This window comes from Capsicum annuum, chromosome 7, assembly GCF_002878395.1.
Source record: "Capsicum annuum cultivar UCD-10X-F1 chromosome 7, UCD10Xv1.1, whole genome shotgun sequence".
In the NCBI taxonomy this organism is placed as follows: domain Eukaryota; kingdom Viridiplantae; phylum Streptophyta; class Magnoliopsida; order Solanales; family Solanaceae; genus Capsicum; species Capsicum annuum.
Window position 1 is genome coordinate 206339807 of NC_061117.1, and position 23336 is coordinate 206363142.

At 35.6% G+C, this 23336-nt stretch overlaps 3 protein-coding genes across 6 annotated transcripts; 1 reads left to right on the forward strand and 2 right to left on the reverse strand.

Moving 5' to 3' along the window:
* The first annotated feature begins 1116 nt into the window (after positions 1-1116).
* Positions 1117-13043, forward strand: LOC107878359 (transmembrane E3 ubiquitin-protein ligase FLY2). Of its 4 annotated transcripts, none has more exons than XM_016725314.2 (15): positions 1117-1771; positions 4543-4615; positions 4911-5038; positions 5908-6017; positions 7378-7438; positions 8171-8237; positions 8311-8388; positions 8904-9061; positions 9147-9206; positions 9315-9408; positions 9798-9965; positions 10688-11016; positions 11239-11355; positions 11474-11637; positions 12622-13043. In XM_016725314.2, exons 1-14 carry the CDS (start codon positions 1622-1624, stop codon positions 11573-11575), a joined length of 1695 nt encoding a protein of 564 aa, XP_016580800.2. In that variant the 5' UTR covers positions 1117-1621; the 3' UTR covers positions 11576-11637; positions 12622-13043. The 4 variants fall into 4 exon arrangements, with proteins under 4 accessions (XP_016580800.2, XP_016580801.2, XP_047271355.1 ...); XM_016725315.2 differs by having other exon boundaries at positions 1150-1771; positions 4540-4615; positions 7381-7438; XM_047415399.1 differs by having other exon boundaries at positions 1150-1771; positions 7381-7438.
* Positions 13044-15182: 2139 nt separating this feature from the next.
* Positions 15183-17493, reverse strand: LOC107878358 (leucine-rich repeat extensin-like protein 4). Its single transcript, XM_016725312.2, has one exon. It carries the CDS (start codon positions 16532-16534, stop codon positions 15413-15415), a length of 1122 nt encoding a protein of 373 aa, XP_016580798.2. The 5' UTR covers positions 16535-17493; the 3' UTR covers positions 15183-15412.
* A 78-nt stretch (positions 17494-17571) lies between these two features.
* On the reverse strand, positions 17572-23044 carry LOC107878356 (ADP,ATP carrier protein 1, mitochondrial). The gene is made up of 4 exons (XM_016725311.2): positions 22635-23044; positions 19695-20199; positions 18543-18914; positions 17572-18103 (listed from the first exon to the last, which is right to left on the reverse strand). Exons 2-4 carry the CDS (start codon positions 20175-20177, stop codon positions 17804-17806), a joined length of 1155 nt encoding a protein of 384 aa, XP_016580797.2. The 5' UTR covers positions 20178-20199; positions 22635-23044; the 3' UTR covers positions 17572-17803.
* Between the last annotated feature and the right edge of the window lie 292 nt (positions 23045-23336).

Here is a 23336-nt window from a genome sequence, read left to right on the forward strand (position 1 = left end):
GTAGGATCGGAGGTTATATTTGTTCAGTTTTGAATAGTTAAAAGTTATATTTGTGCACTGTCAAAGTTTAAGGTTAAAGTTGTAATTTGGTGTCAAGTTTAAGGCCATATTTATATATTATCTCATAATTTAATTCATCGCCAATTATTAATTCGATAGTCCATTATCAATAAATCAATAAACTAATTTTATAATTTATTTATTGATTAGTTCGATTTTAAACAAACCCTACACAAAACTAAAGTTCAATATGTTTGCCTAAACTTCAGCCATCTATTACTGATTTCATTTATTTGTATATAAACTTCAATTATATAGAACTTATGACATTTATTTCAAATTAACTAAACATATAAAAATTTTAAAGAAAACGAATATAAATTAAATAGCAATATATTAGCAGTAGTAAGTAGTTTTGAAGGTGTCAACAAATACAGAAACAGATATGGAGACAGATTCAATTAGATTCCACTTTTGACAGCTCAATTACAACCTTCTATGAATTCATTCAAGTCAACCCAATCCATTAATTCTCGAAACGAAAAAAGTACTCTAACAAACTAGCCAAGGTAGACATTAGAATAACATTTGATTAACCTTGAAAATAAAATAAAATATTATTTGATATCTTGATTTTTACATACATTGCATACATTTGTGGAATATTAAGAAGAAAAATATATCACCTTTTACATAGACATGATTTAAGATTTACGATAAGTAGCCTCCAAGATTTTGTTGGTACAGTGCCACGAAATTCAATGCCTCCTACTATTAAAATTTGAGATTGTTAGAAGTTTTTCTTAGTTAGTATAAATAATAAAATAAAATAAGTTGAAACTAATTAATATCCAAACTAAACACAAAATAAAATACATCCTATCTCGAGATTAATATTTTCATTCTACCCAGTAAATATTCTTTTTTTATACTAATGTAGGGGCCAATTCTCACACATCTCAATTAAATTTTAATACTTTTTCTTTACATTATAATATTTGAAATAATTTACACATATTTCAATCAAATTTACAGAATACATCATATTTTAAAATTAATAAACACCCTAAATAAACACTATCCTTAAATATTACTTGTGTTAGCTTATAGTCAATCCCCCTTCTCCACACCTCTTCACCGCTCATCAATTGGATAACATCCTAATAGTAGTTGTTTACAACCTAATTAACAAACAAAATACTTTTCTTAATTTGTGTACCTATAACTGCTTGTTAAATACGTAATTTTTTTTTAATAAAAACAATACTTGTTGGGTATTCTATTTTCTGTCCAGAATTAACTAGTAAAGGCTTTCTAGTTAGATTAGAACCCCCCACCCCCGACCCCCAGCCCAAACCCCAAAAAGAACATCATTCTATTTTAGGTTGTAGATTAGCAGTTGAGCTCTCACTTTCTTCTCAAATTTTTGCTGTGTTTGTTTTTTTTCTTGGTGCTTGTTGTTAGGTTGTTAGTTCTATTTTTTTTTTTTTGACTTCAGTTGAAGCAACCCAATATCTTTGTATATCTTAAATATCTCTTATTTCAAACTGTTGGGCTTCATTTTTTCATCTGGGTTGGTTTTCAATTTCTTGAAAAACAAGAATTTGAATTGATTCTTGAAATGGGTGTGGTTAAAAATTTGAGCTTTTCAAGAAAGAATTATGGGGTTTGGGTTAGAATTGTGTTGTATTTATTGGTTTTCTTTAGAGGGTTTTGTCAAGTAAAGGGTGTAAGGCCTCTTAGAGAAAGGTATCGTTCGTGGGGCGATGAGGTTAGTAATTCGCAGTTGTTTTATGCATTTGTTGTTGTTTCACAGTTATGGGAACTTTTAGTTTGGTGTATGTTTTGTATTGATGGTAATTTTGGTTTAATATGTTATTGAAGTATCTGACTGTGAAAATTCTACTTTAATTGTCAATAAAAATGGGAGCTTTACTTAATTAAGGGGTTAAGTTGTGTAGTTCAAAGCTTTGGTGTTTTTTAGCTGGAATTTTTAATCCTATGAATGTCTTATGAAGTGCTTAAGTTGTATGAGTGGTTATTTTGTTGCTGCTTGTAAAAAAAACGAAGTTATATGATTTGTTGCTCTTTGTCATGTACGTTTTAAAGTTCTCCTGACTGAAATGTTAGGATCATATTCCTCCTTCAACTATTTATATATAGCTAAGGCAATTGATGCTTTTAGCTCTGTATGGAAGAAGAAAAAGAACTGGGATTTTATCTTCCTGTGTGTTGCTTGAAATGTCTATTGGAAACAACCTCTCTACTTCATCAGAGGTAGTGGTTTGGACTGCGTACACTTTACCCTCCCCAAACCCCACTTGTGGGAATATACTGGGTATACTGTTGTTGTTGTTGTTGCTGTGTGTTGCCTGAAATGAGAGCTCTCACTCTTGTGGTGGTTGATGCATTTGACTTTTGCAATCGGGAAATTTCAATTGAATTTAAGAAAAGAAGTCTTAATTTTTGGTGATAGGCTGATAGCAGTGGTTTTATGATAAATGTGATTTCATCACATGTTTAGAACCTAGCTCATCTCGAACTCAAAAGGGTTTCTGAGAGTGGACTGACAGGAATGAGAGGATAAGAGACTTTAGCAATGTTTTATTGACATGTATTGCTTATTTTTTATTGCTTTATATCAGAATGGTCAACATTTACCTAGGATGTAACTGATATGACGTAGTTGATGTTCAAAGTTTCCATTTATTGTGGTGATTAATTATAGTTAAGGATATCTACTGTTGATCTACTTCAATGCAAGCTCAGCAGGCATCATGGCACTTCTGCAGCAAAATAGAGAGAAATGATAGAAAAATTAAAAAGGAAAGAGATGGTGCTGCTACATCTTGTCATGTTAATAGAAGGTCATTTTGGTGTATTTGAAGTGAAAAATAATATGATCCTGGTTATCTATCTGTAGAATGATCATTTGGGGCTAACATTACTCTTCTTTTCCTGGTAAGTCTTAAGTTTATATCAGAGTTTTGCCTTATAGGGTGGCATGCATTTCCAGAAATCCTTGATCTATAGATGGAAAGTTAGACTCTGGGATCTGTATTACAGTATAAGGCCTAAGAGTCATACAACACTAGGAATTGGGACTTGAGCATTCTTGGTAAACCACAGAGCACTTAGCAGTAGGAGTTTTGACCTTCTTTAAGCCTCAATGACTCATGAAGATAGCAAAAGATCTGCACTGTCTGAACTCTGATAGTTAATTTAGTTATCTGCACCGTCTGATAGTTAATTTAGTTTAGTTGAAAACTTTCTTATAATAGAACCAATGGTTACATCTAATGGCTGTTACTTCTCGAAGAATATAACATTAGTCACTTCTTTAGTGCATGTCACGTACTAAAGGAAGTATGGATCTAAGGATATAATATGTCTAGATACAGCAGTGTCTCAAAGCTTGGCTTGTGAGTGGAAGTCAATCTAGAAAACTTGGACCATTTGACTCTTGCTAATATAAGCCGTAGGTATTAGTCTTAAGAAATTCACAAGTATGGGATTTATTTTGAAGCCGTAGCGCTTTCCCAGCCCCAAATACCATGAAGCAGTGCCAAAGACTCTCTTTAAAGCAATTACCTAGCAGATTTTAAGCCTTTGTGGAAAGGTTGTCCAGTACCTGTGTCTGTGGGAGGTAGGAAGAACCCAGTAGAATCGTTAATGTATGAGAAAAGTGTCACACACCACCATTATAAGAATAAAAGATCTCTTCATAGCGAGAATCACTTGTTGGAGATCTTAAAAATTTAAGAAAATGTTGCAATTTAGTTTTCACCTTCAAAGCTTTCGTAAATGCTATTTTGGTAGATGTTTGCCTTGAAATCGCAGGTCCTCCAAGAAACCCAAGTTTGTCCAACCCTTGTCGACACTGAGAAATTGACATGGTATCAATGTTAAGACCACAATGATATTCAAGGAGACAACAATATACTAGCTAAATAATGAAATATTTGCTCTTGGTACATTTTTTGCAAGGAAATAACTTGCCTCTATAGAAACTTGTCTAAATAATTGGATAAGAGCCCCCCCTCCCCCCCTCCCTCCCCCCTCTCTCCCCTCTAGATAAAAGGAAAGATAGTCTTGACCTCTCCTGAAGGATGGATGGCATGATTTGTTTTGTCAAGGAGCTGTGAAGTTAGTCTAACTCCTTACATAAGATTGAATGTAAAAGTGAGCGCTAAAATGCCAATTGACTTTTCACATTTCAGTCTGGTTATATTTAGCTGCCTTTATGACATAGGATCAATGTGAAAAATCCATTTCAGTGTAGGATTCTTGGAGCTCATTTTGCAAATAGCATATTGAAGCCTGGAGTGTATTCTACTCATGCATGGCTAACATGAGTGTCATGATATTATTACTTAACTGTCTAGGGCCATACTGCTCCAGGAATTTCTGTTTTACAATGACATCACCCGAAGTTCAAACCATCTCATATCCCCCCGCCCCATGACTAGACTATTGTATGCCGCGATGCCTGTTTGTCTCCTGCCTAATCGCTGATCACATTCTTCTTGTTTTTGGTAGCAGTGGATTTCTGCGAGGAAGGATGAGAATGATTTGGGGCCATTTTCAGCTTGGAATATAACAGGAACCTTCAGAGGTCTGTAAGCTATAAACTTGCTCTCTGGTGCTTATGTTGTATTTGAGTTTTGGGACATATTCTCTATGTTCTTCCTTTACTCATCTGATGATTAGTTTCGTGTGAAGATAATTGTAGTACCTAATATGTATTGTCAAATAGACTGCGCTAAGAGGATAAAGTGATGCTATTGATTGAGCAGAGCACATCTCAAAGAAAATGAAGGATAAATATCATACTTCCTTGAATAAATAAACTTCCCTTGCTACTACTGTCTTGAATCTAATATTTTTTTCCTCTGAAATTTGTGCTGCAGGGTCTTGGAGGTTCCTAGATTCAAAGAATGGCTCTTCCCTATTTCCTGAATTTAAGAAATCGAATGGAAACTCTGTCCTGGAATTGATTAGTACCCCTACAAAAATTACTGGTGTACACTATGTTCAGGTAGTCCTGTCATCATAGTTATCAGTCTTTTTATTCAAACTTGTGTTAATTCGGTGCAATTTTGTCATGAAATTACTTGTCTCTCCGTGTCAAAAGAAATAAAAAATGAAAAAGATATTGTACTCTGTAGTTTCTAGCAGATGAGGATTTACGGGAATATAAGCTGCCACCAAAAAGGAAAAGAAGTTACTTGACTGAAATTGGATGAAATACAGCACCTTCGTTTGTCTGTCTTATCTAGAAAAGAAATTTTTGCTTAACAAATTGCATGCCATGGTTGTTTATGTTGCTTATTTTCTCGTCTGACAAAGAATGGAGCGTCATAATCTTTTATTGTTGCTGTAAGCCTGTAACTTTGAAATATCTATTGCATGTTAGTTTGGGTTTTGGAGATGAATAAAATTTCCCTTCTAGAGCCTATGTCATTTACCTATATCTGAACCTTCAAGATTGTACAGTGGTTGGATATAATAATTAATCCAGAACAATTTTCTTGCTTCACATCCTACAAGAATTACAAGCAGAGTATCTTCCTTTTACTGCTGTGGTTGGTAGTTTTTAGTTACGGTGGTCTATGATGGTATTTCTGACAGCTATGGGGTTACCCCAGCAATTGCCATTTTAAGATCGAAAATCAGAACCTGATAGGCAACAGTCTGATGTTCTTATGCCCTATTACTAGCTTCTGCGATGTTTTATGTTTCCTTTGATGAGCTTTTCTAGAGCTGTGCTATAATGCGTGAAAATTCGCTACAGTCGGTACTAATGTTGACTGGATCACTTTATCTTCCTCAGCTGAATATACCTTGTGATGATCTCACTTATTTCAATTACATTATCTTCATATAATTTAACGTTGCCAATAACAGGGTGTAATAATTTTCCATGATGTTTTCGACAATGTACATGGGGGCTCTCAAATCAGAGTAGAAGGTGTATATGTATGGCCATTCAGACAACTTCGGATGGTAGCTCACAGGTACTAATTCTGTCACTTGGCTGAAAGGAAATTCTTTGAGTATATACGTCTAACCACCTATCTTGTTCCACAGTAGAAATTGATGTAGGAAGGTCCTTTTATTGTAGAATAACAATAAATAGCTTTGTAAATTAAAAGTATAGTCAACTTATTTAATTAATTCAAAGCTATATTCACTTTCTTATCGAGAGATTGCAATCTGAAAACTGTCTTTATGAAACTCATGACAGTAATATCACTCATAAGACATAGATGCTTAGGACTTGGATATTTGAGTGTCGAGTTTGATTATATCAGGTTATGGATAGGCATAGAAGATATGATATGGTGAAGGATTATGACCTCTGGTTAGCTTTATCAAGTATTGTCGAGAAAGATGCTAGAAAGTGTATTTCTTAGAAAAATAGCTGTAAAGTTGTAAAGGAAAAGGACAATAATTTTCTTCTAGCTATTTGTTTTAAGACTATACCTTAATTTTATGGGATTGAGGCATAGTTAATTGATTTGACTGATTAAATTGATCCTGTAATTGGTGAGACCAAGGTTTGAATAAGAGAGGCAAAAAAGGCTAGGTGATTTCTTCTCTGCTGCTTAAGTATTGACGGATAGAGTCATCTGGTACTTGTATTGGTGGGAGAATTCAGGAATATAATAAAGCAGTCAGCCACACACATGTTGGTCTGTACACCACTGTTAAAATAATACTTTCTTATGGAAAGGTTTCTAGTCACTTTTTCCATAATGGCCCTCTAACCGCTTTTTTCATAAATTCCCTGCATATTAAAGCTGAGGAAATTTATCTTTTGATACCTTTCTTTTGCTTTTGTTGCAACTGAACTGTATCTCAGGTATTGCAATAAGAAACAACTTAAGATAACAAAAGAAACTATATACAAAACATCTTAATGTCCCTAGAGTTAGTTCTTATAGTTGAGATCCTTCAAACAGAAGGAGCTCAATTCAGCATCTAACTTATTTACTGAAAATACCAAGACTTGTGATTCATGTGCCTTTGCTCTTTTTTACGTGACACACAAACTTCTATTGTGCCGCAGATCACGTTATATGAACCGAAAGGCAAGCCTACTCATCCATTAAGAAGCCTAGTCTAATTATTGGGTATTAGTATTACACACCCACCCCTACTCTCTCTCTCTGTTTGAGTTCAAGCTGGTGTAGTGCTGGGTAGTAAAACATTACTCATGCTTAGGCTCTGATCTAAAGAATCCGGCTGAAAGTTCTAGGTCTATGGAACATATTATGTAAATTTAAACTATTGCTTCAGTCTCGCATTCTCATTACAAGCTTGGAGATGCTATTTGGAATGCTTCATCAACTGACATTTATGCTCCTTATGCAGCAGCAAAGAGGGGGACTTTGGCCAGGAAGATGATTATCTGTTATCAAATCCTTATCATTTGGTATTGATCATGACCATATTTTATTTGTCTTTGATGTGTCATTTGGTATTGATCATGACCAGACCCCACTTTGTGGGAATACACTGGGTTTGTTGTTGTTGTTGTTGTATTTGAATTTTATAATGCTCTGGCACTGACAAATTGAAAGTTTTCAGGCATGAATGACATGCTTTCTCTTGTATACAAATATTGAGACGATGCATAAAAAGTGAAAACAAATTCGGTGTTTACTTGTTATTAAACATTTGCTCATCTCTTTATACAAAAAAAGATGAAACTATCCCTCCTTTTTATGGAATTTTCCTTCTAGTGGTGATTAATCGAGGAAACTCCTTGTTAAAAAAAAATAATGGAGGGAACTTCTTGTATTGTGCACCCACCACCCTCAGAGACTAACATGGTCTGACAATATATCTAGACAGGCTCATTGTCTGCAAATTGGTCAATTTCATTGTCCATGTAGTCACAATTAGCTTCTTCGTGATCAAAATGGAAAGAAAATTAGGAAAGCTCTTAATCTTTGTTGTGTTTCATAATGGCAGCTAAAGACTGAGCCATTTAGCTAAATAGACTTAAATTAAAAAGCGCTTGCTTTTTCTTAGCGCAGGAATTATCTGTATTCTAGGTAATAAGTTGTAACAAATTTTGATCTACATTCTAATCAAATAGAAAGTGTCATAAAAAAAATTATGAAATGACAATATCTTTCTTTATTTTACCTTTCCTGGACAGCTTGGAACTTTCTCATCCCAGGTCTTCCAAGAGTCGCCGCGAGATAAGATTTGGAAGCGGAAACACTGTAATAATACTTAATCAACCTTGATCAAATTTAGCTTTTTAAATCATTGCTTAAACTATGTCTGTTCCTGCAGCGCCTATTTATGAGATGAAGAAGCATTGTAATGTTGAAATTGCAGCACAAATTTCTCGAGTGTCATCTTCCACTAATGGTACTTGATTTATCTTCTCTACCTTCTTCATGCCCAATTTTATCCCTTATTTATGTAAATTCATTTTGAACTAAACTCTGGATTCTGCATTCATGCTGCTCCTTTCTATCATTTAATGAAATTTGCTTATTAACTTCCTCTAATTCTGTTTGACTCCGGTTCATGTCTACATTGGATATTATTAGCTTTTACCGTAGTTTTAACTTCTTTATTGATGTTAGCTGAGAATTTCCTATCATATCCTTTCAGAAGCTCTTCTAACTTTCTTTGTTGCATTTTCCTGGAGCATCTTGTATGCCTGATAATGCAAAACAATAGGTATTGATGCAATGTGTTTCTTCTACCCATGATCTACAATTAATTATATATCTGTACCTGAGCCAAAATGCAGTTGGTCCAAACCTGTGGGAGATTTTACGAGTAGCATGTATTAATAGACATTCTAACTTATCCTTTAGTTTGAGGAGATACTTGGAAACAAGTGATTTATCTTAAGTTACTTGTCTTTTCTCCAGATGGAGATCAAGATCATTATCATCTAGAAGGATTGATGGAGAGCCCTCCAGTGGATGATGATGAAGACTGTTTCTCTCCCATGCTATTGAATGCCACTTCTATCAATGTAGAGGTTTACTACAATAAAGCAGTTAACTATACGTTGATGGTCACCTTTGTATCCTCCGAGAGTTGTTATTTCATTGATGCTATTTTTTCTATAAACTGCATTTGTGTGGATTCCTTAACTTATTGAAACCTAGGTTTCTTTTCTTCAAGTGCTCCTTCTCATTCGGCAAATGGAACATAGCAATACCCAATCAGTAAGAATATGAGTTTCAGTTACATTTAATAACCTGTCTTCATATTTTACTGTTTTGCTATTGCAATGTGTCAGATCAAATAAATGATGTCTGATGATTTTTTTCTAGGGTGCTGCCAAAGTTTCAATTTTGATGATCGGGCAACAGGGAATAATTGATGCTTATCTATGTCTTCTACATCTGACTGCAGGCATACTTGTTGGTAAGTTTGATGGTAGCTATTATCTTAAGTCATTGTAACCAGCACATTGAGCTGGTTTTATTATTTAAAAGTTGTAGAGTAGTTGTAACAATGAGGTAGCCCTCTAGCGATAAACATGGTATTGGAGTAACTTGTTATCAAGTCATTTCTGTGTCATGCTTTGCCTCCTTGACCTACTCGTAGAAGTTTGTATGGCGTGAAATTTATGTTCCTATTATTCATTGCTTTTTAATGTTCTCTGTGAAAAATCAATCATTTCCTTCGGGTTTTCATGACTGTTTTGTATATTTTCACTTAAAAAGACTTATCTGTATAAAATATTCAATTCTTGTTGCTTCTAGCTGCAATTCTGCACTCTGACATCCCTCCCCCTTTTCATTCACTTGCAGAATCGCTGTTCAATGCTTTTGCAACCGCTGCATTTTTCAAGTTTGTTGTCTTCTCAATATTTGAGATGAGATATCTTCTCGCCATATGGAAGGCAAGTAGACCTATGACTAGTGGAGAGGGTTGGGAAGCAATGAGACGCGAACTGTCAGTTCTGTATAGCCGCTTCTGTAAGTATCCCTTGCTGAGATGTGAACATGTGCATAGAATTAAACTGACTTGTCAGCTATATATATATATATATATATATATATATATATATCTGTACCTTTAACATGTCTGTCTGCAAGTTATTGCTTCTACTGAAGGGGAAATTAGATGTTGAAGAGTAACTAACACATCTGAGTTTTTCCAGGAAAAGTTTTCTTTGACATAATCGCACCTGCTCTTGTTAAGTGAATCTGTTAGCACATCCTGGTTCTATTCCACTTTCTAGACCTAGCATAGGAGGATGTAACCTCTGATTTTCAATAATTCATCAATGTACAACTGGGCTTCAAAATTTTTTTAACTTGTGATCTGACATAATTGTTTTAAGATAAATGAAACCAGTGTTTTGATTGCAAAAATTAGCAACAAATGAAACTTTTCCTGTTCAACATCTACATAGTGCTTGGTTTGGTTCAGCGGGTGCCAAGGGTCTAAGGATAAAAGAGTTTTTATGACGTTCTCTTTATGTCATTCTAACATCATTAAACATAGTGAGCCAAAGAACTTTGAAGTAGTACAAGGATAATGGTCATGCAAATTTTGTAAGGAAAACACAAAAGCAGTTTCACTAGGTCTTTGCTGTCCCTCTCTCTCGCTACAAACTTGATTCTACGTCAGCCGCCAGTATCATTGTCATAAAAAACTTGCTCATATCTCTTTGCTTTCCTAAATTGTTTTGCAGATGGGATTCTTTTAAGTGGAATTTTAATCTTGTATGAATTCCATAAGTTTCTGCGGCCTATTCTTCTCCTTCTACACTCTTTTTGGATACCTCAAATTGCGACCAACGTTATTCGTGACTCAAGAAAACCGTTGCATCCTCATTATATCTTGGGAATAACTCTTACTCGGCTAGCAATTCCACTATATGTCTTTGGTTGTCCTCACAATTTTATGCGCATAGAGCCCGACAAGAGTTGGTGCATCTGCTTGGGGATTTTCATGGCAGTGCAGGCATTGGTTCTTCTTTCGCAGCATTATCTTGGATCTCGGTGGTTTATTCCACGACAGGTATTATGCTGCTCTTTTGATTCTCGATGATATAGATTATGTTACTAGAGATGAGAAAACAACTGAGAATATTAAGTTTTGTCTGGCCCATTGTTTCTGATTTAAGTATTAAGTATAAAAGGGTAGATGATTTAGACAAAAAATACTCTTTATAAAGAACCATTTACTCATCATGAGTTTTACAGTGACCTATCTTATGTGAGCTTTGTTGATGTGTCGCAGATTTTACCTGAAAAATATAGTTATAACAGAAGATTTGACCACAATGGAAATCATGCCACCGACTGTGTCATTTGCATGACTGCTATTGATCTCACTCAACGTTCAAATAATTGCATGGTAATGCGACATGTATTGGACTTTTCTTGCTATAGTGTGGAATTCCTATCAAATATGGTTTGATATTACTAATGATAAGAAAAATCCATATGATTATAATGTGCCAACTGATGTTCAGGTGACGCCCTGTGATCATTTCTTTCATTTGGGTTGTTTGCAAAGATGGATGGACATAAAGATGGAGTGCCCAACATGCCGACGCCCTCTTCCTCCAGCCTGAACAGATGATTTTTGAATTCCTGTTAATATACAGACACTGACATCACCAACCTGTCAAATGAGGTAAATGCTTGTGCATGATATATTTTAAACAGTAGGTAGTGTAAAAATCCCAGTATAGACAAAAGATACTAGGTTTTTTTTTCCATCTATCAACCTTGGTGAACAGAGCTACCCGGTACCTGGTACCTGCTGGTGAGAGCAGGTATCCAGTGCAATAGTCGATGAACGCAAGCTAGTCCGTATACTAGTATCATAAAAAAATATTAAAATTTCATACCATAACACAATAACATCCACAATGTAGTTGTTATGAGTCTTGTTTAGGAGGAGATTTTCTCCAAATAGTTTTTTTTTTATGTTTTTTGATATTAGTTTTCATAAGTTGTGCGAAAGTTCATTGCCGCCCTGAGTCTTAGAAAAGTTAAACGAGTTGTCTGGCTAATAGCCTGTTTGTTCCAACTTACAAAATTTGCCCTTTTTTTTTTGAGAAAGAAAATTTGAAGGTAAAAATCTGCTTATTTGGAAAAGTAATTTTTGTTAGAAGCGCTTTCCAAATAAGTACTTTTGGGTAGTAGCAATTTGTATTTAGATAATCAATTTGAAAGAACTTTGACAATATTAAAGTAGCAATTTATGCTTGATAAAGGTCCCAAAAATGCTTGTAGGGAAAATTTACTTTTATAAGCTTCTTATAAACAAAAAAAGGGCAGCCCGGTGCACTAAAACTCCGGCTATGCGCAGGGTCCGGGTAAGGGCCCCACCACAAGGGTGTATTGTACGCAGCCTTACCTTGCATTTCTAACAGAGGTTGTTTCCAAGGCTTGAACCCGTGACCTCCTGGTCACATGACAACAACTTATCCCAAGGCCCTTTTTTTTACCCTTTAGTTTGGTCTAACTCCTTAATTCTCTAAAATAAAAACTTTTATCTTTCCAGAAGCTTGGCCAAATAGGCTATAAAATGCAAAACATTGTGATCATGCCCTCTAGTTCCCTGTGATCCAGAACGAAAAATATGTAACCGAGCTTTTGTACTTTCTCTCAGGTTGGTGTCGGAGTGGATCAGAGCTTTCTTGACAAATCTTAAGTATATTTTTGAAAATTTAATGCAGAAACACCAGATCGCCATGTGCAGTGGTTGTGATGTACATTATTGTCACGTAGTTCTTGTTCAAGAATGTAACATTCTAGTTTCCTCTCCTTGTATTCCATTTATTTTCTTTTGAGATATTGGTGGTGGAAAAGCAAGTTGTAAATTCCAAAGTTGAGAATTGTAGTCGTATAATCAGCACCTTTGAATAGGTGAATTGCAGGTAGATAGCAGCAATGATTTAAAAAAAAAAAAACTTTTTTCGATAGGAGCAGCAATGTGTGTACAGTCTGCAGATTTTCGTGTACTCAATACTATGGTTTTAGTTGTCCAATAAGTGATTTGAAATGTATATTAAAGTGAAGGCTTGGTAAAAAGTGACCTTTATTCAAAGACTTTACTTTTGGTTTGCTTTGACAATAGTTCAGCACCTAGTATATCCGATTCCATATTTACTGCAGAATTTAAGGTGGTTTAAACAGTGTACCAGGTGGAATTCAACAAGTGGAGCCTAGGAAGGGTGATGGAGTTTGTTTTTGATAGACCCTCCGCCATAGACTCTAGTGATAGCATTTGGTGATTAGATGTTGGACACAAACATTATGCAAGAAATCATTTTCCCCAAACCTTTTATCTTACAAAAGAAAGTTCAATAACAACAACAAATTCAGTGTATTCCCACATAGTGGGCTCTGGAAAAGGTAAAATGCACGTTGTTCATACCACTACCTCCTCCGAAAAAGTGAAGAGGCTGTTTCCGATAGATCCTTGGCTCACGACAAAAAGACACAGTAAACAAAGTCGTAATACAACATGATGGAATAATAAAAATAAGACACCCACAAAGTAATACTATATACTAACGAACAAATGACACACCTCATCCAAACCAACCTATGTATACAGTCCTAAGACCACTAGTCAGGCTATATCAAAACACTCCTAACTACTGTCTACGATTCACCCACAAACACTAGCTCTCTAACCTAATCCGTACCCTCCATACCTTCTTATCTAGGGTCATGTACTTAATAAGTTGTAACTGCATTATGTCATGTCTAATCACCTCCCTCCAATATTTCTTCGGCCTATCTCTATCCCGCCTGAAATCATCCAAAGCCAACCTCTCACACCTACAAACTAGGGCATCAGTGCCCCTCTTCGTGACATGTCCGAACCATCTCAATCTAACTTTCCGCATCTTGTCCTCCACTGAATCCACTCACACCTTCTCTCGAATAGTCTCATTCATAGTCCTATCTCCCCTAGTAAGTCCACACATCCAATGCAAGATTCTCATTTATGTCATCTTCAACTTTCGAATGTGGGAGTTCTTAATGGATCAATACTCCGCTCCATACAGCATGGCCGGGCGGACCGTCACTCTATAGAATTTGCCTTTAAGCTTGGAAGACACCTTCTTATCACACAAAACTCCCGAGGCGAGCCTCCATGTCATCTATCTGGCCCCAATACGGTGAGAGACATCCTCGTCAATCTCTCAATTCCCCTGAATCATAGACCCGAGATAGTTAAAACTATCCCTCTTACAAACAACTTGGGAATCCATCTTTACTACCACCTCGTCCTCCTGCTTCGAGTCATTAAACGTGCATTTGAAGTACTCCATCTTGGTCCTACTCAACCTAAACCCTTTAGACTTCAGGGTTTGTCTCCAAACCTCCAATTTATCATTAACACCCTTCCCCCACCCCACCCCCACCCCCGGGTCTCATCAATCAAAATTACATCATCTGTAAAAAGCATACACCAAGGCACCTCTCCTTAAATTCGCAGTGTCAACACATCATCACCGAGGCGAATAAAAACGAGCTAAGAGTTGATGCCTGGTACCCTGTCAGGACAGGAAAATTCTCTGAATCTCCTCCCATTATCCTCATCCGAGTCTCCGCTCTATCATACATGTCCTTAATCGATCTGATGTACGCCACCGGAACCCCTCTCAAAACAAAGTTAAATATTAAATTTAAAATCTCAAAGATATTCGTATTTCGGTAATTAAAACTTTTTAAAAAGTTAATACCTTATTTAAATTCATAACTACAACGAAATATGCAATTGTAGCTTGATTCGTGATCAAATATGCAATTGTAGCTTGTTTCATAGATTCCAACCTCTTCATCATGATATATATTAGGTATTTATTTTTATATTTGACTTTATGACTCCAATTATAATAGCTTAGTGTTTTAACTTTGTATGAAAATAATTGACTAGAAATGAAAGTGAGAAATTTAGTAAAATCAATCAGAATTAGCATTATTAAATTTAAAGGCAAAATCAATCTATATTTGATTTGAGCTATTATAAAAGATGGTGTAAAGTTTACCAATTTAATGATGCTTTGTGATGCAAAGAGTGTGCCAGTATAATGATGGATATGTTGTAATAGAAATTTAATAAACACCACGAAAAAATGATTCTCAAGAAAAATTGATTTGCTAAAATGAAATAATAATATAGAAAGGTCGGACTATAGTACAAGAAAGATGAAATTTACACTAAGTAAATACCAACTTATTACAATCAAGATTTCCAAGTCTGAGAATTATTATGTAGGACAATACAAATAAGCATAGAGAACTTCATTATACACCATATTTACAGATAAACTATTTAACATTATTTTTTGCTTAGGCCAGAACATTAGAGAAAAAACAAAAGAAACTCAAGCTAGTACTAATTATTCCACATTTTAAGTAGAAGCAACTCATGAACACCAATATCAAGTGCCACAATGAAATGCTAAACAGTCAATGGGATGTTCATCCACAGCATCACATTCCTTCTTGTTTCTCTGAACAGGCTTTTCTGGCAAACAGTTCCGACGATCGTCGTACACTATACCCTTTGATGTCAAGTTGCTGCAAATGCCTTGCTCCTCACAAAAATAGTTATAAGAAAATGTGAAGTTTGAGAGCTTTGGGAGTACACATATTCCCTCTGGCACAATTCCACTAAACATGTTATGTGCTAAATTTATTAGCTCCAAATGAGCTAAACCAGCAATAGTATAAGGTATTGGCCCTGCTAACTTGTTGTTGCTCACATCAAGAACTTTTAACTTGTACAAAAATCCCACTTCAGGAGTCAAACACCCTGATAGACTAATATTACTTAGGACCAATTCTTCTAAGGTGTTTGCAAAGTTGGCTATGCTGGGTGGCAAGCATCCTCCAAAGTAGTTATTGGCAAAAACCACAACAGAAGCAGAGCTTGATCCTAGATTTGAAGGGATAGTGGAAGTGAAAAGGTTATTGTTAACGAAAATAGCATCGAGATTCTTGCTAAAGAGTTGAGGAGGCAATGGCCCTTCAAACTCATTGAAGCGAAGATCAAGATACTTTAAGGAAGGAAGAGAGAGCACAACACTAGGAAATGGTCCTACGAATCGGTTGTTACTGATATCAAGCTCATACAAGAGTGTAAGATTCGAAAAAGAGAGTGGGAGGATTCCACAGAAGCGATTGCTGTTTAGGTGCAGCAACGCTAAGTCATTGAGAAGGCTGAGTTCATCAGGTAGGTAACCGGCTATATTACCATGGTTCAGATCAATGCCAGCAACAGTTTGGACTTTGGTGTCATTAGGGAATGGGGCGCAATAAACGCCAGTGTAGTTGCAGACTGAAGGGCCAACCCAATTAGAGGTCATGTTTCTAGGATCAGAGTAGATAACGCGTTTCCAAGCTTGGAGAGCAATGAAGGCCTTTTGCAGCCTCGGGTTTTTTATGGCCTTAATGGAGGAGGAATGGCTATGTTTGGCTGCTAAGTTGAACACATTGGAGGTGAGACTTAGAAACAAGAGAACAAAGGCAGTGGTGGTAATGGGAAAAGAAAATGAAGCCATTTTTTGTTAATGAATGGAAATGCAAGCATTAATCAACAGCCTATGCTTGGTTTTTGTAAGGTGAGATATCCTTTCTCTTTCAAATGCTTTTTTAAGTCCTCTGGTTAATGATGTAGCTAATATCTCCTGTTAGGACTAATGCATCCACAGTGCAATTCACACAACAACTGAAATAACAGCAACCTAACAACTGTAAGAAATATCAGCCAACATAATGATGTTTTTTTAACAATGTTTTCACACCATAATCAGATGATTTATACGAAATTTCATGGATTCTAGATCCTGCAACAAGAAGTGTAAGTTCAATGTGTTGAATGATCATATGCTATTTGCAGACAAAGTCAAGAGTTTGAAGATGTGAATGACATAGACTTACCTCCTTACACAGGTAGTTTTCTCAGTTGTTTGAAGTGGGATTGAATAGGGACACAGTATAGGTAAGGGCAGACAGGATCTAAACTTTAATTTAACGCAAAAGACTTTGTTTCAACAAAGTTTTAAGGTGATCATATTGTGCTGGGTGTGTGTCTTCAGCTAGAGTTCTTGTCAAAGCCTAACCGGTGCAACAATGATTGTAGTCTTGTTGAATGATCATTATAGGCTAATTGCTACAAACATAAGTTGAGAAAATAGGAAAAACTATGTAGATCAGCAGATTACATCTCTCCTAGGACAGCCAAGTTCTTATGGCTCTATTGTCCTATAATGCTTTTTAAAAAATTTAGCAAGAACAAAAAGATCGAATTGTTATATTTATGTTGAAACTTGAAACAACACAAAGAAGAGAGGATACGAAACTGAACAATTGATTCCAAATATTTGTCATAATAAGCTAGTGTGAAACGACATAATGAGCTGCACCCAGCTGCACTAAATTTTGGGTCAGGTCTCACACATTGGAGCTAAGATACTTTGGATTCAACTAATTACTTGAAATGTTTTAGATAATTTGAACACTTCAACGAGACTTGATTGCTTACGAGGTAATCTCTAGACGATATGACTACTCACGGGTGGGTACTCTAGATAACAAGTAGCAGAACGTAAAACTTCATTAACAATTTCTGTAAAAGACTAGAAGCAGTTTCAGAGCTCCATAGAAACAAGGAAAACTTCAAGAAAAAATACAGTTCCTGAATAAACTTGCAAGAGAATGCCAAGCACAGTGACATAGTTTGGGCAAATTATTCAAAAGCACTGGACAACTGAGGAAGTATATACAACCAAAGCAGTCATTTCGTCATCATCATTCATCACCATATTAAATCAACCACCGCCACCAGATCCATATTTCTTTCCAAACATAATGAGCTGCAGCTTATCGTACCCGGCTAGAACACCAGCACCAGCAACAGCACGTAGAATATTTGCTCCAGCACCTTTGAAGAGGGATTTAGTGCCTTCATTCTTAACAATCTGAGCAAATGCATCCATTGAACCCTTATACTTGACTGCTTCTCCAGAAGTCATCATCATTCTTCTACGCACTGTATCAATTGGGTAAGAAGCCAAACCAGCACCAATAGTTATACCCCATCCCAGCAAGAAACTCGCAAAAAAACTATCCTGTAAAAAGCAGAATATCACAGGAGTGTTAATACCAGCTACATTATGAACACACAAACTAAAGTTAATAGAAACAGACATGGCAAGTCCATCCTTCAGTTATAAATGCTAATGGTATGCCCCAACAGATAAGGGAATGATCCCACATAAGTCATAAGCATGTAGTAGTAAAATGGTTAAATCATCAGTAACCTGAGTAGAATCACCAAAAATTGAAAAATATGTAATCATATCTCAAACGTTAAACTTCTAAATATGAGTAATAAATCATTGACGAAAAGGGAGGAGAAGCAACAGAAATCCTTGTTGAAGCTGAGAGGGTGAGGGTGGGGGTGGTGGGCAGCAAGTTCAGAAGAGGACAAAAGAATCCAGCATATGGGATAAGAGTGCTAAAAATATGTTAACAAGGAAATTGAATCAGAATTAGGATTTCCGATACCTGAAGGTCGCCAACTAGAATTACTGGTTTAAGTGAATCGTACATTCCAAAGTACAGACCACGGTAAACAATGATTCCCACACATGATATGGTGAATCCACGATAAAGCCCACCAATACCATCTGATTTAAGAGTTTTCTTGTAAACATCAACCAAACCATTAAACTGCCTCTCACCACCCTTTTTTGCAGCCTTATTATCATTAGCAAGACGTGTCCTCGCATAATCCAAGGAATAAACAAACAAAAGGGATGAGGCACCAGCAGCACCACCAGATGCCAAGTTTCCTGCGAACCACTTCCAATAGCCATCTCTGTCTTTCTTGAAATTGAAGAGTCTCTTAAAGTAATCTTTGAAAGCAAAATTCAAGGCCTGCAAAAGACAAATTCATGAATCAATATTTCTGAAGGACGAAAATTGCTGCGGTAGTGACCACAAATTTTAAGTACTCAAAATGTACCTATGCTACTTTCAAGTCCTTTTCTTTTTCCTTATTTGTCCATGCACATCACTAGAGAGATTTATGAAGTATAACAATATTACAATAAAGAAAAATGTAACTATCCAAAAAATTTCAGGAATTAATGACCCCCAAGGACACAAGATGATATAATGATTGCCTTGTCAGAAAAAGATGATGTACTCATGACCACAATTTTTTTTAAACTACTCATAACTACTGATGATATTCTCAAGTCCTGTTCTTAACTTTTTTGACAATGTGCATCACTGGATAGATTCATAATGTTTCACAATCTTTATAACAAATAAATCAAAGCATTTTAAAAATGATAGAACAATGTATTCAAATATAGGACTTATCCTTGGAGAACACAATAAGGTTTACCAGCAACCACAAAAATAGTTAAGATACACAAACCAAGACCAAACACGTCCTTAGAGAGATCATGAGGTCTCAAAGTCAATATAACAATAAAAGTAAACCTTCAAAGTAATGATGGCAAAAACAGTGTTCTATATTTGGTTGTAGTATATTATCTTCATAACTCCCTTATAGGTAAATAATAACAACCTTTGGACTAAAAAACGATCAAAAAGCAGAGGAGTGCTCACCGAGTGTGATGAAAAAGTTAGTAGCAAGCTAATTAGACACTGAATAGGGGTCAAACAACTAAAGTAAGGTCAGTCAACCTGAGTGGGGAAGTATCTGATGACATTTGCAGTATTGCCTCTCCAAAGAGCTAGGACACCTTCATCCTTGATAGTTCTGCCAAAGCAGTCTGTTATCCCTTTATAAGGTTCAGAAAGTCTACCAGATTTTATCATCTCATCTTGATTCTGAATCAAAAGCTTGACTCTCTCAATTGGAGCTGCAGCTGTCTTAGACACTGCAGCAGAAACCCCTCCCATGAGAAAATCCACGATGAAACTGTTAGCTTTCTTCTCTTCAGATGGTGCCTGTATGAGAATAGGATTGCCCAATGACCGGATTTCCAGTTTAGTGGCTTGGCAATTCGGCATGAAAGCACCCCGTAGAACTTCATTGACATATCCACCAGTCATGTTGTATGAACCAGCATACTTGGAATGTTTGTGGGGAGATATTCTAGAGAACATGTGTGAATGCCCATGTATTTTCTGAAATGCAGACGGAAGCGCCGATCCGTCCCCCATGTTTGTAATTCAACACGGTGACCTGAAAAGAAGAGAAATAGTAACTGAAACATTCCTAAAAGTACAAACAAGCTGAGTAGGGAAGCTTCCTATAAGCATGGAACCCAATAATTAAGCTACAATGTGGAGCTTTCAGTTCAAGTATTGAAGATACTTCAAAAACTGGAATAAGGAAATTTAATCACGAAGCAGTCAAAACCGTACCAACAAAAGCACATCCTCATGGACATCGAGATGACAACATACCCAGTGTATCCCCACAAGCGGAGTCTGGGAGGGTAGAGTGTATGCAGACCTTACCCTACCTCATGGAGATAGAGAGGTTGTTCCTGAAAGACCCTCTGCCCAAGTAACACATAACAAGGCAGTTTGAAAAACACAATACACTCACGGACATCGAGACAAAGTAGGAAATCTAAGTAAAAACAGCATACTCACCAAAAAATTCAATACGGACACAGTTAGAAATAGCTATTTGACAATTACTGGGTATCAACATAAATCAACAAAGGAGTCAGGTATGAAAAGCATTGGATCACACAAAAAAGGGACTAGTTCAAATCAAAAACCAGTAGTAATTTAAACCAGAAAATCACCTTAACGTGTAGATAACACATAAAATAACTAAGATATTTACCAATATTATTGATAGAAACGAATATATTTTCATTTTCCAAATTCAATCTCAAATCCAAAACGGAAATAGAAATGATCTCAACTGTTCTGCACCAAACTACTACTCTATAGAAGTTTCCAACTTCACGATCAACTGATCTATTAATCCAATGAAGTTGACAAGTAAACAAAATTACCCCTAACTGGGAAAAAAAAGGAGATCCACAGTTCATTTAGAAATATTACACACAGTATAGGTGTTTCTACATGTAGGGAGAGTGAAAATCCATACCAATATTATTGATAGAAATAAATATAATTTCATTTTCCAAAGTCAAACTCAAACCCAAAAAAAAAGAAATGAGAAACGATCTCAACTATTCTAGACCAAACTAATACTCAGTAAACAAGCAACCAATATCGAAGGGAAACTGAAATCCGTCAATCATACAACAACACAGTAAAACACAATCGAATAGGGATTCTTGGCTAAGTAGACTTTTTAAGTCTATTATTTTGCAAAATGGACTATAAGTTTTTTTATTTAGTGATATGACCCATTTTTAAGACAGATCTATTATCTGTCCGACAGATCTATTATCTGTCACTTGAAGAGGGTTGGACATTTTGCAAAATGCAAACTTAAAAAGGCCTAACAGCCAAATTTTCTCCTTCACAATCACTGATTTACTGATCCGATGAAGTTGACAAGCAAACAAAATTAAATGATCAACAGTTCATATAGCAATATTTACACATAGTATAGGTGTTTTTACATGTATGGACAGTGAAAACCCATACCAAATAACGATATTACCAATATTATCGATGGAAAGGAATATATTTTCATTTTCCCAATTCAAACTCAAATCGAAAAAGGAAATGAGGAATGATCTCCACTAAACAAGCAACCAATATCACAGGGAAACTGAAATCCGTCAATCATACAACAACACAGTAAAACAAAATCGCATACTAATACATCAACAATTAAACGATAAATCACAAAATCAACTTTATCTAATACAATTCTTATCTAGATGAACTTCACAATCACTGATTTACTGATCCGGTGAAGTTGACAAGCAAACAAAATTAAGTGATCCGCAGTTCATATAGCAATATTTACACAGTATAGGTGTTTCTACATTGTATGGAGAGTGAAAACCCATACCAATAACAACAATACTTACCAATAATATCAATAGAAACGAAAATATTTTCATTTTTTTCCAAAATATCAAACTCAAATCGAAAAAGGAAATGAGAAATGATCTCAACTAAACAAGCAACCACTACCAAAGGGAAACTGAAATTCGTCAATCATACAACAACACAGTGAAACACAATTTCATACTAAAACATCACTAATCAAACGGAACAAATCACAAAATCAACTTGTTCACTTTCAACTGATCTATTAATAAAGTAAACGAAATTCAAATAAAACAATATTTACACACAGTAAAGGTGTTTCTACATGTATGAAGAGTGAAAACCCATACCAATAACAACGATAATTACCACTTTTCTGAATAGAAACGAATATATTTTCGTTTTTTCCAAATTCAAACTCAAATCCAAAAAGGAGATGAGAAATGATCTCCACTAAACAAGCAACCAATATCAAAGCGAAACTGAAATCCGTCAATCATACAACAACACAGTAAAACTCAATTTCATACTAAAACGTTCAATAATCAAACGAAACTAAATCACAAAATCAACTTGTTCACTTCCAACTGATCTACTAAAGTAAACCAAAATTCAAATAAAGCAATATTTACACACACAGAGTAAAGGTGTTACTACGTGTACTGAGAGTGAAAATTCATGCCATACCTGAGAAAAGGCGAGAAGTTTTGTTTCCCACCTCTGAGGAGAGGAGAAAGTAGTAAGTTATGTTTTGGAAGAAGCAGAGTGTATTTTAGGAAATCGAGATTCGAGTGGCACGAGCTTCTAGAAGGTACGGCGGATTAGGGTTTCCAGACCTATTGACTCATCTGACCCTGATGTTCCGTTGATATTATCCTAACTGCCATTTTCGCGCTTCATTCAACTACAGTCATAGTCATGGACAGTCCATTATGGTGGCGGCTAGGAATAAGGTGGGGGTAATGAGCACTGTAGCTTGGAATGAGCAACGTGTTAGGTTCAATTTACTAGGTGTTTTCTTTCCCATCTGTTTTGATAATTTTAGTCGAAATGCGCGTAAGCTGACTCGAATACCACGGTTATATATAAAAAAAAATAGGGGTAATGAACAATATATATATATATATAACATAACATATATAGTACTATATCCAATGCTAATGTCGCTTTCCTATTTTTATATTACCATTTTTTTTTATAATTACTACTCCCTCCGTCTCATTTTATGTGTCATTATTTAATTGGACATGAAGTTTAAGAAATAAATACTGAATTTATAAAATTATCCCTCTTAAAGTTACTTTAATGTTTATATTTTAGTTATCTTTCTTATTAAATGGGATCCAGTAAGAATAAAATGTAAATAATGTCATTAAATAGTTGTCAAAT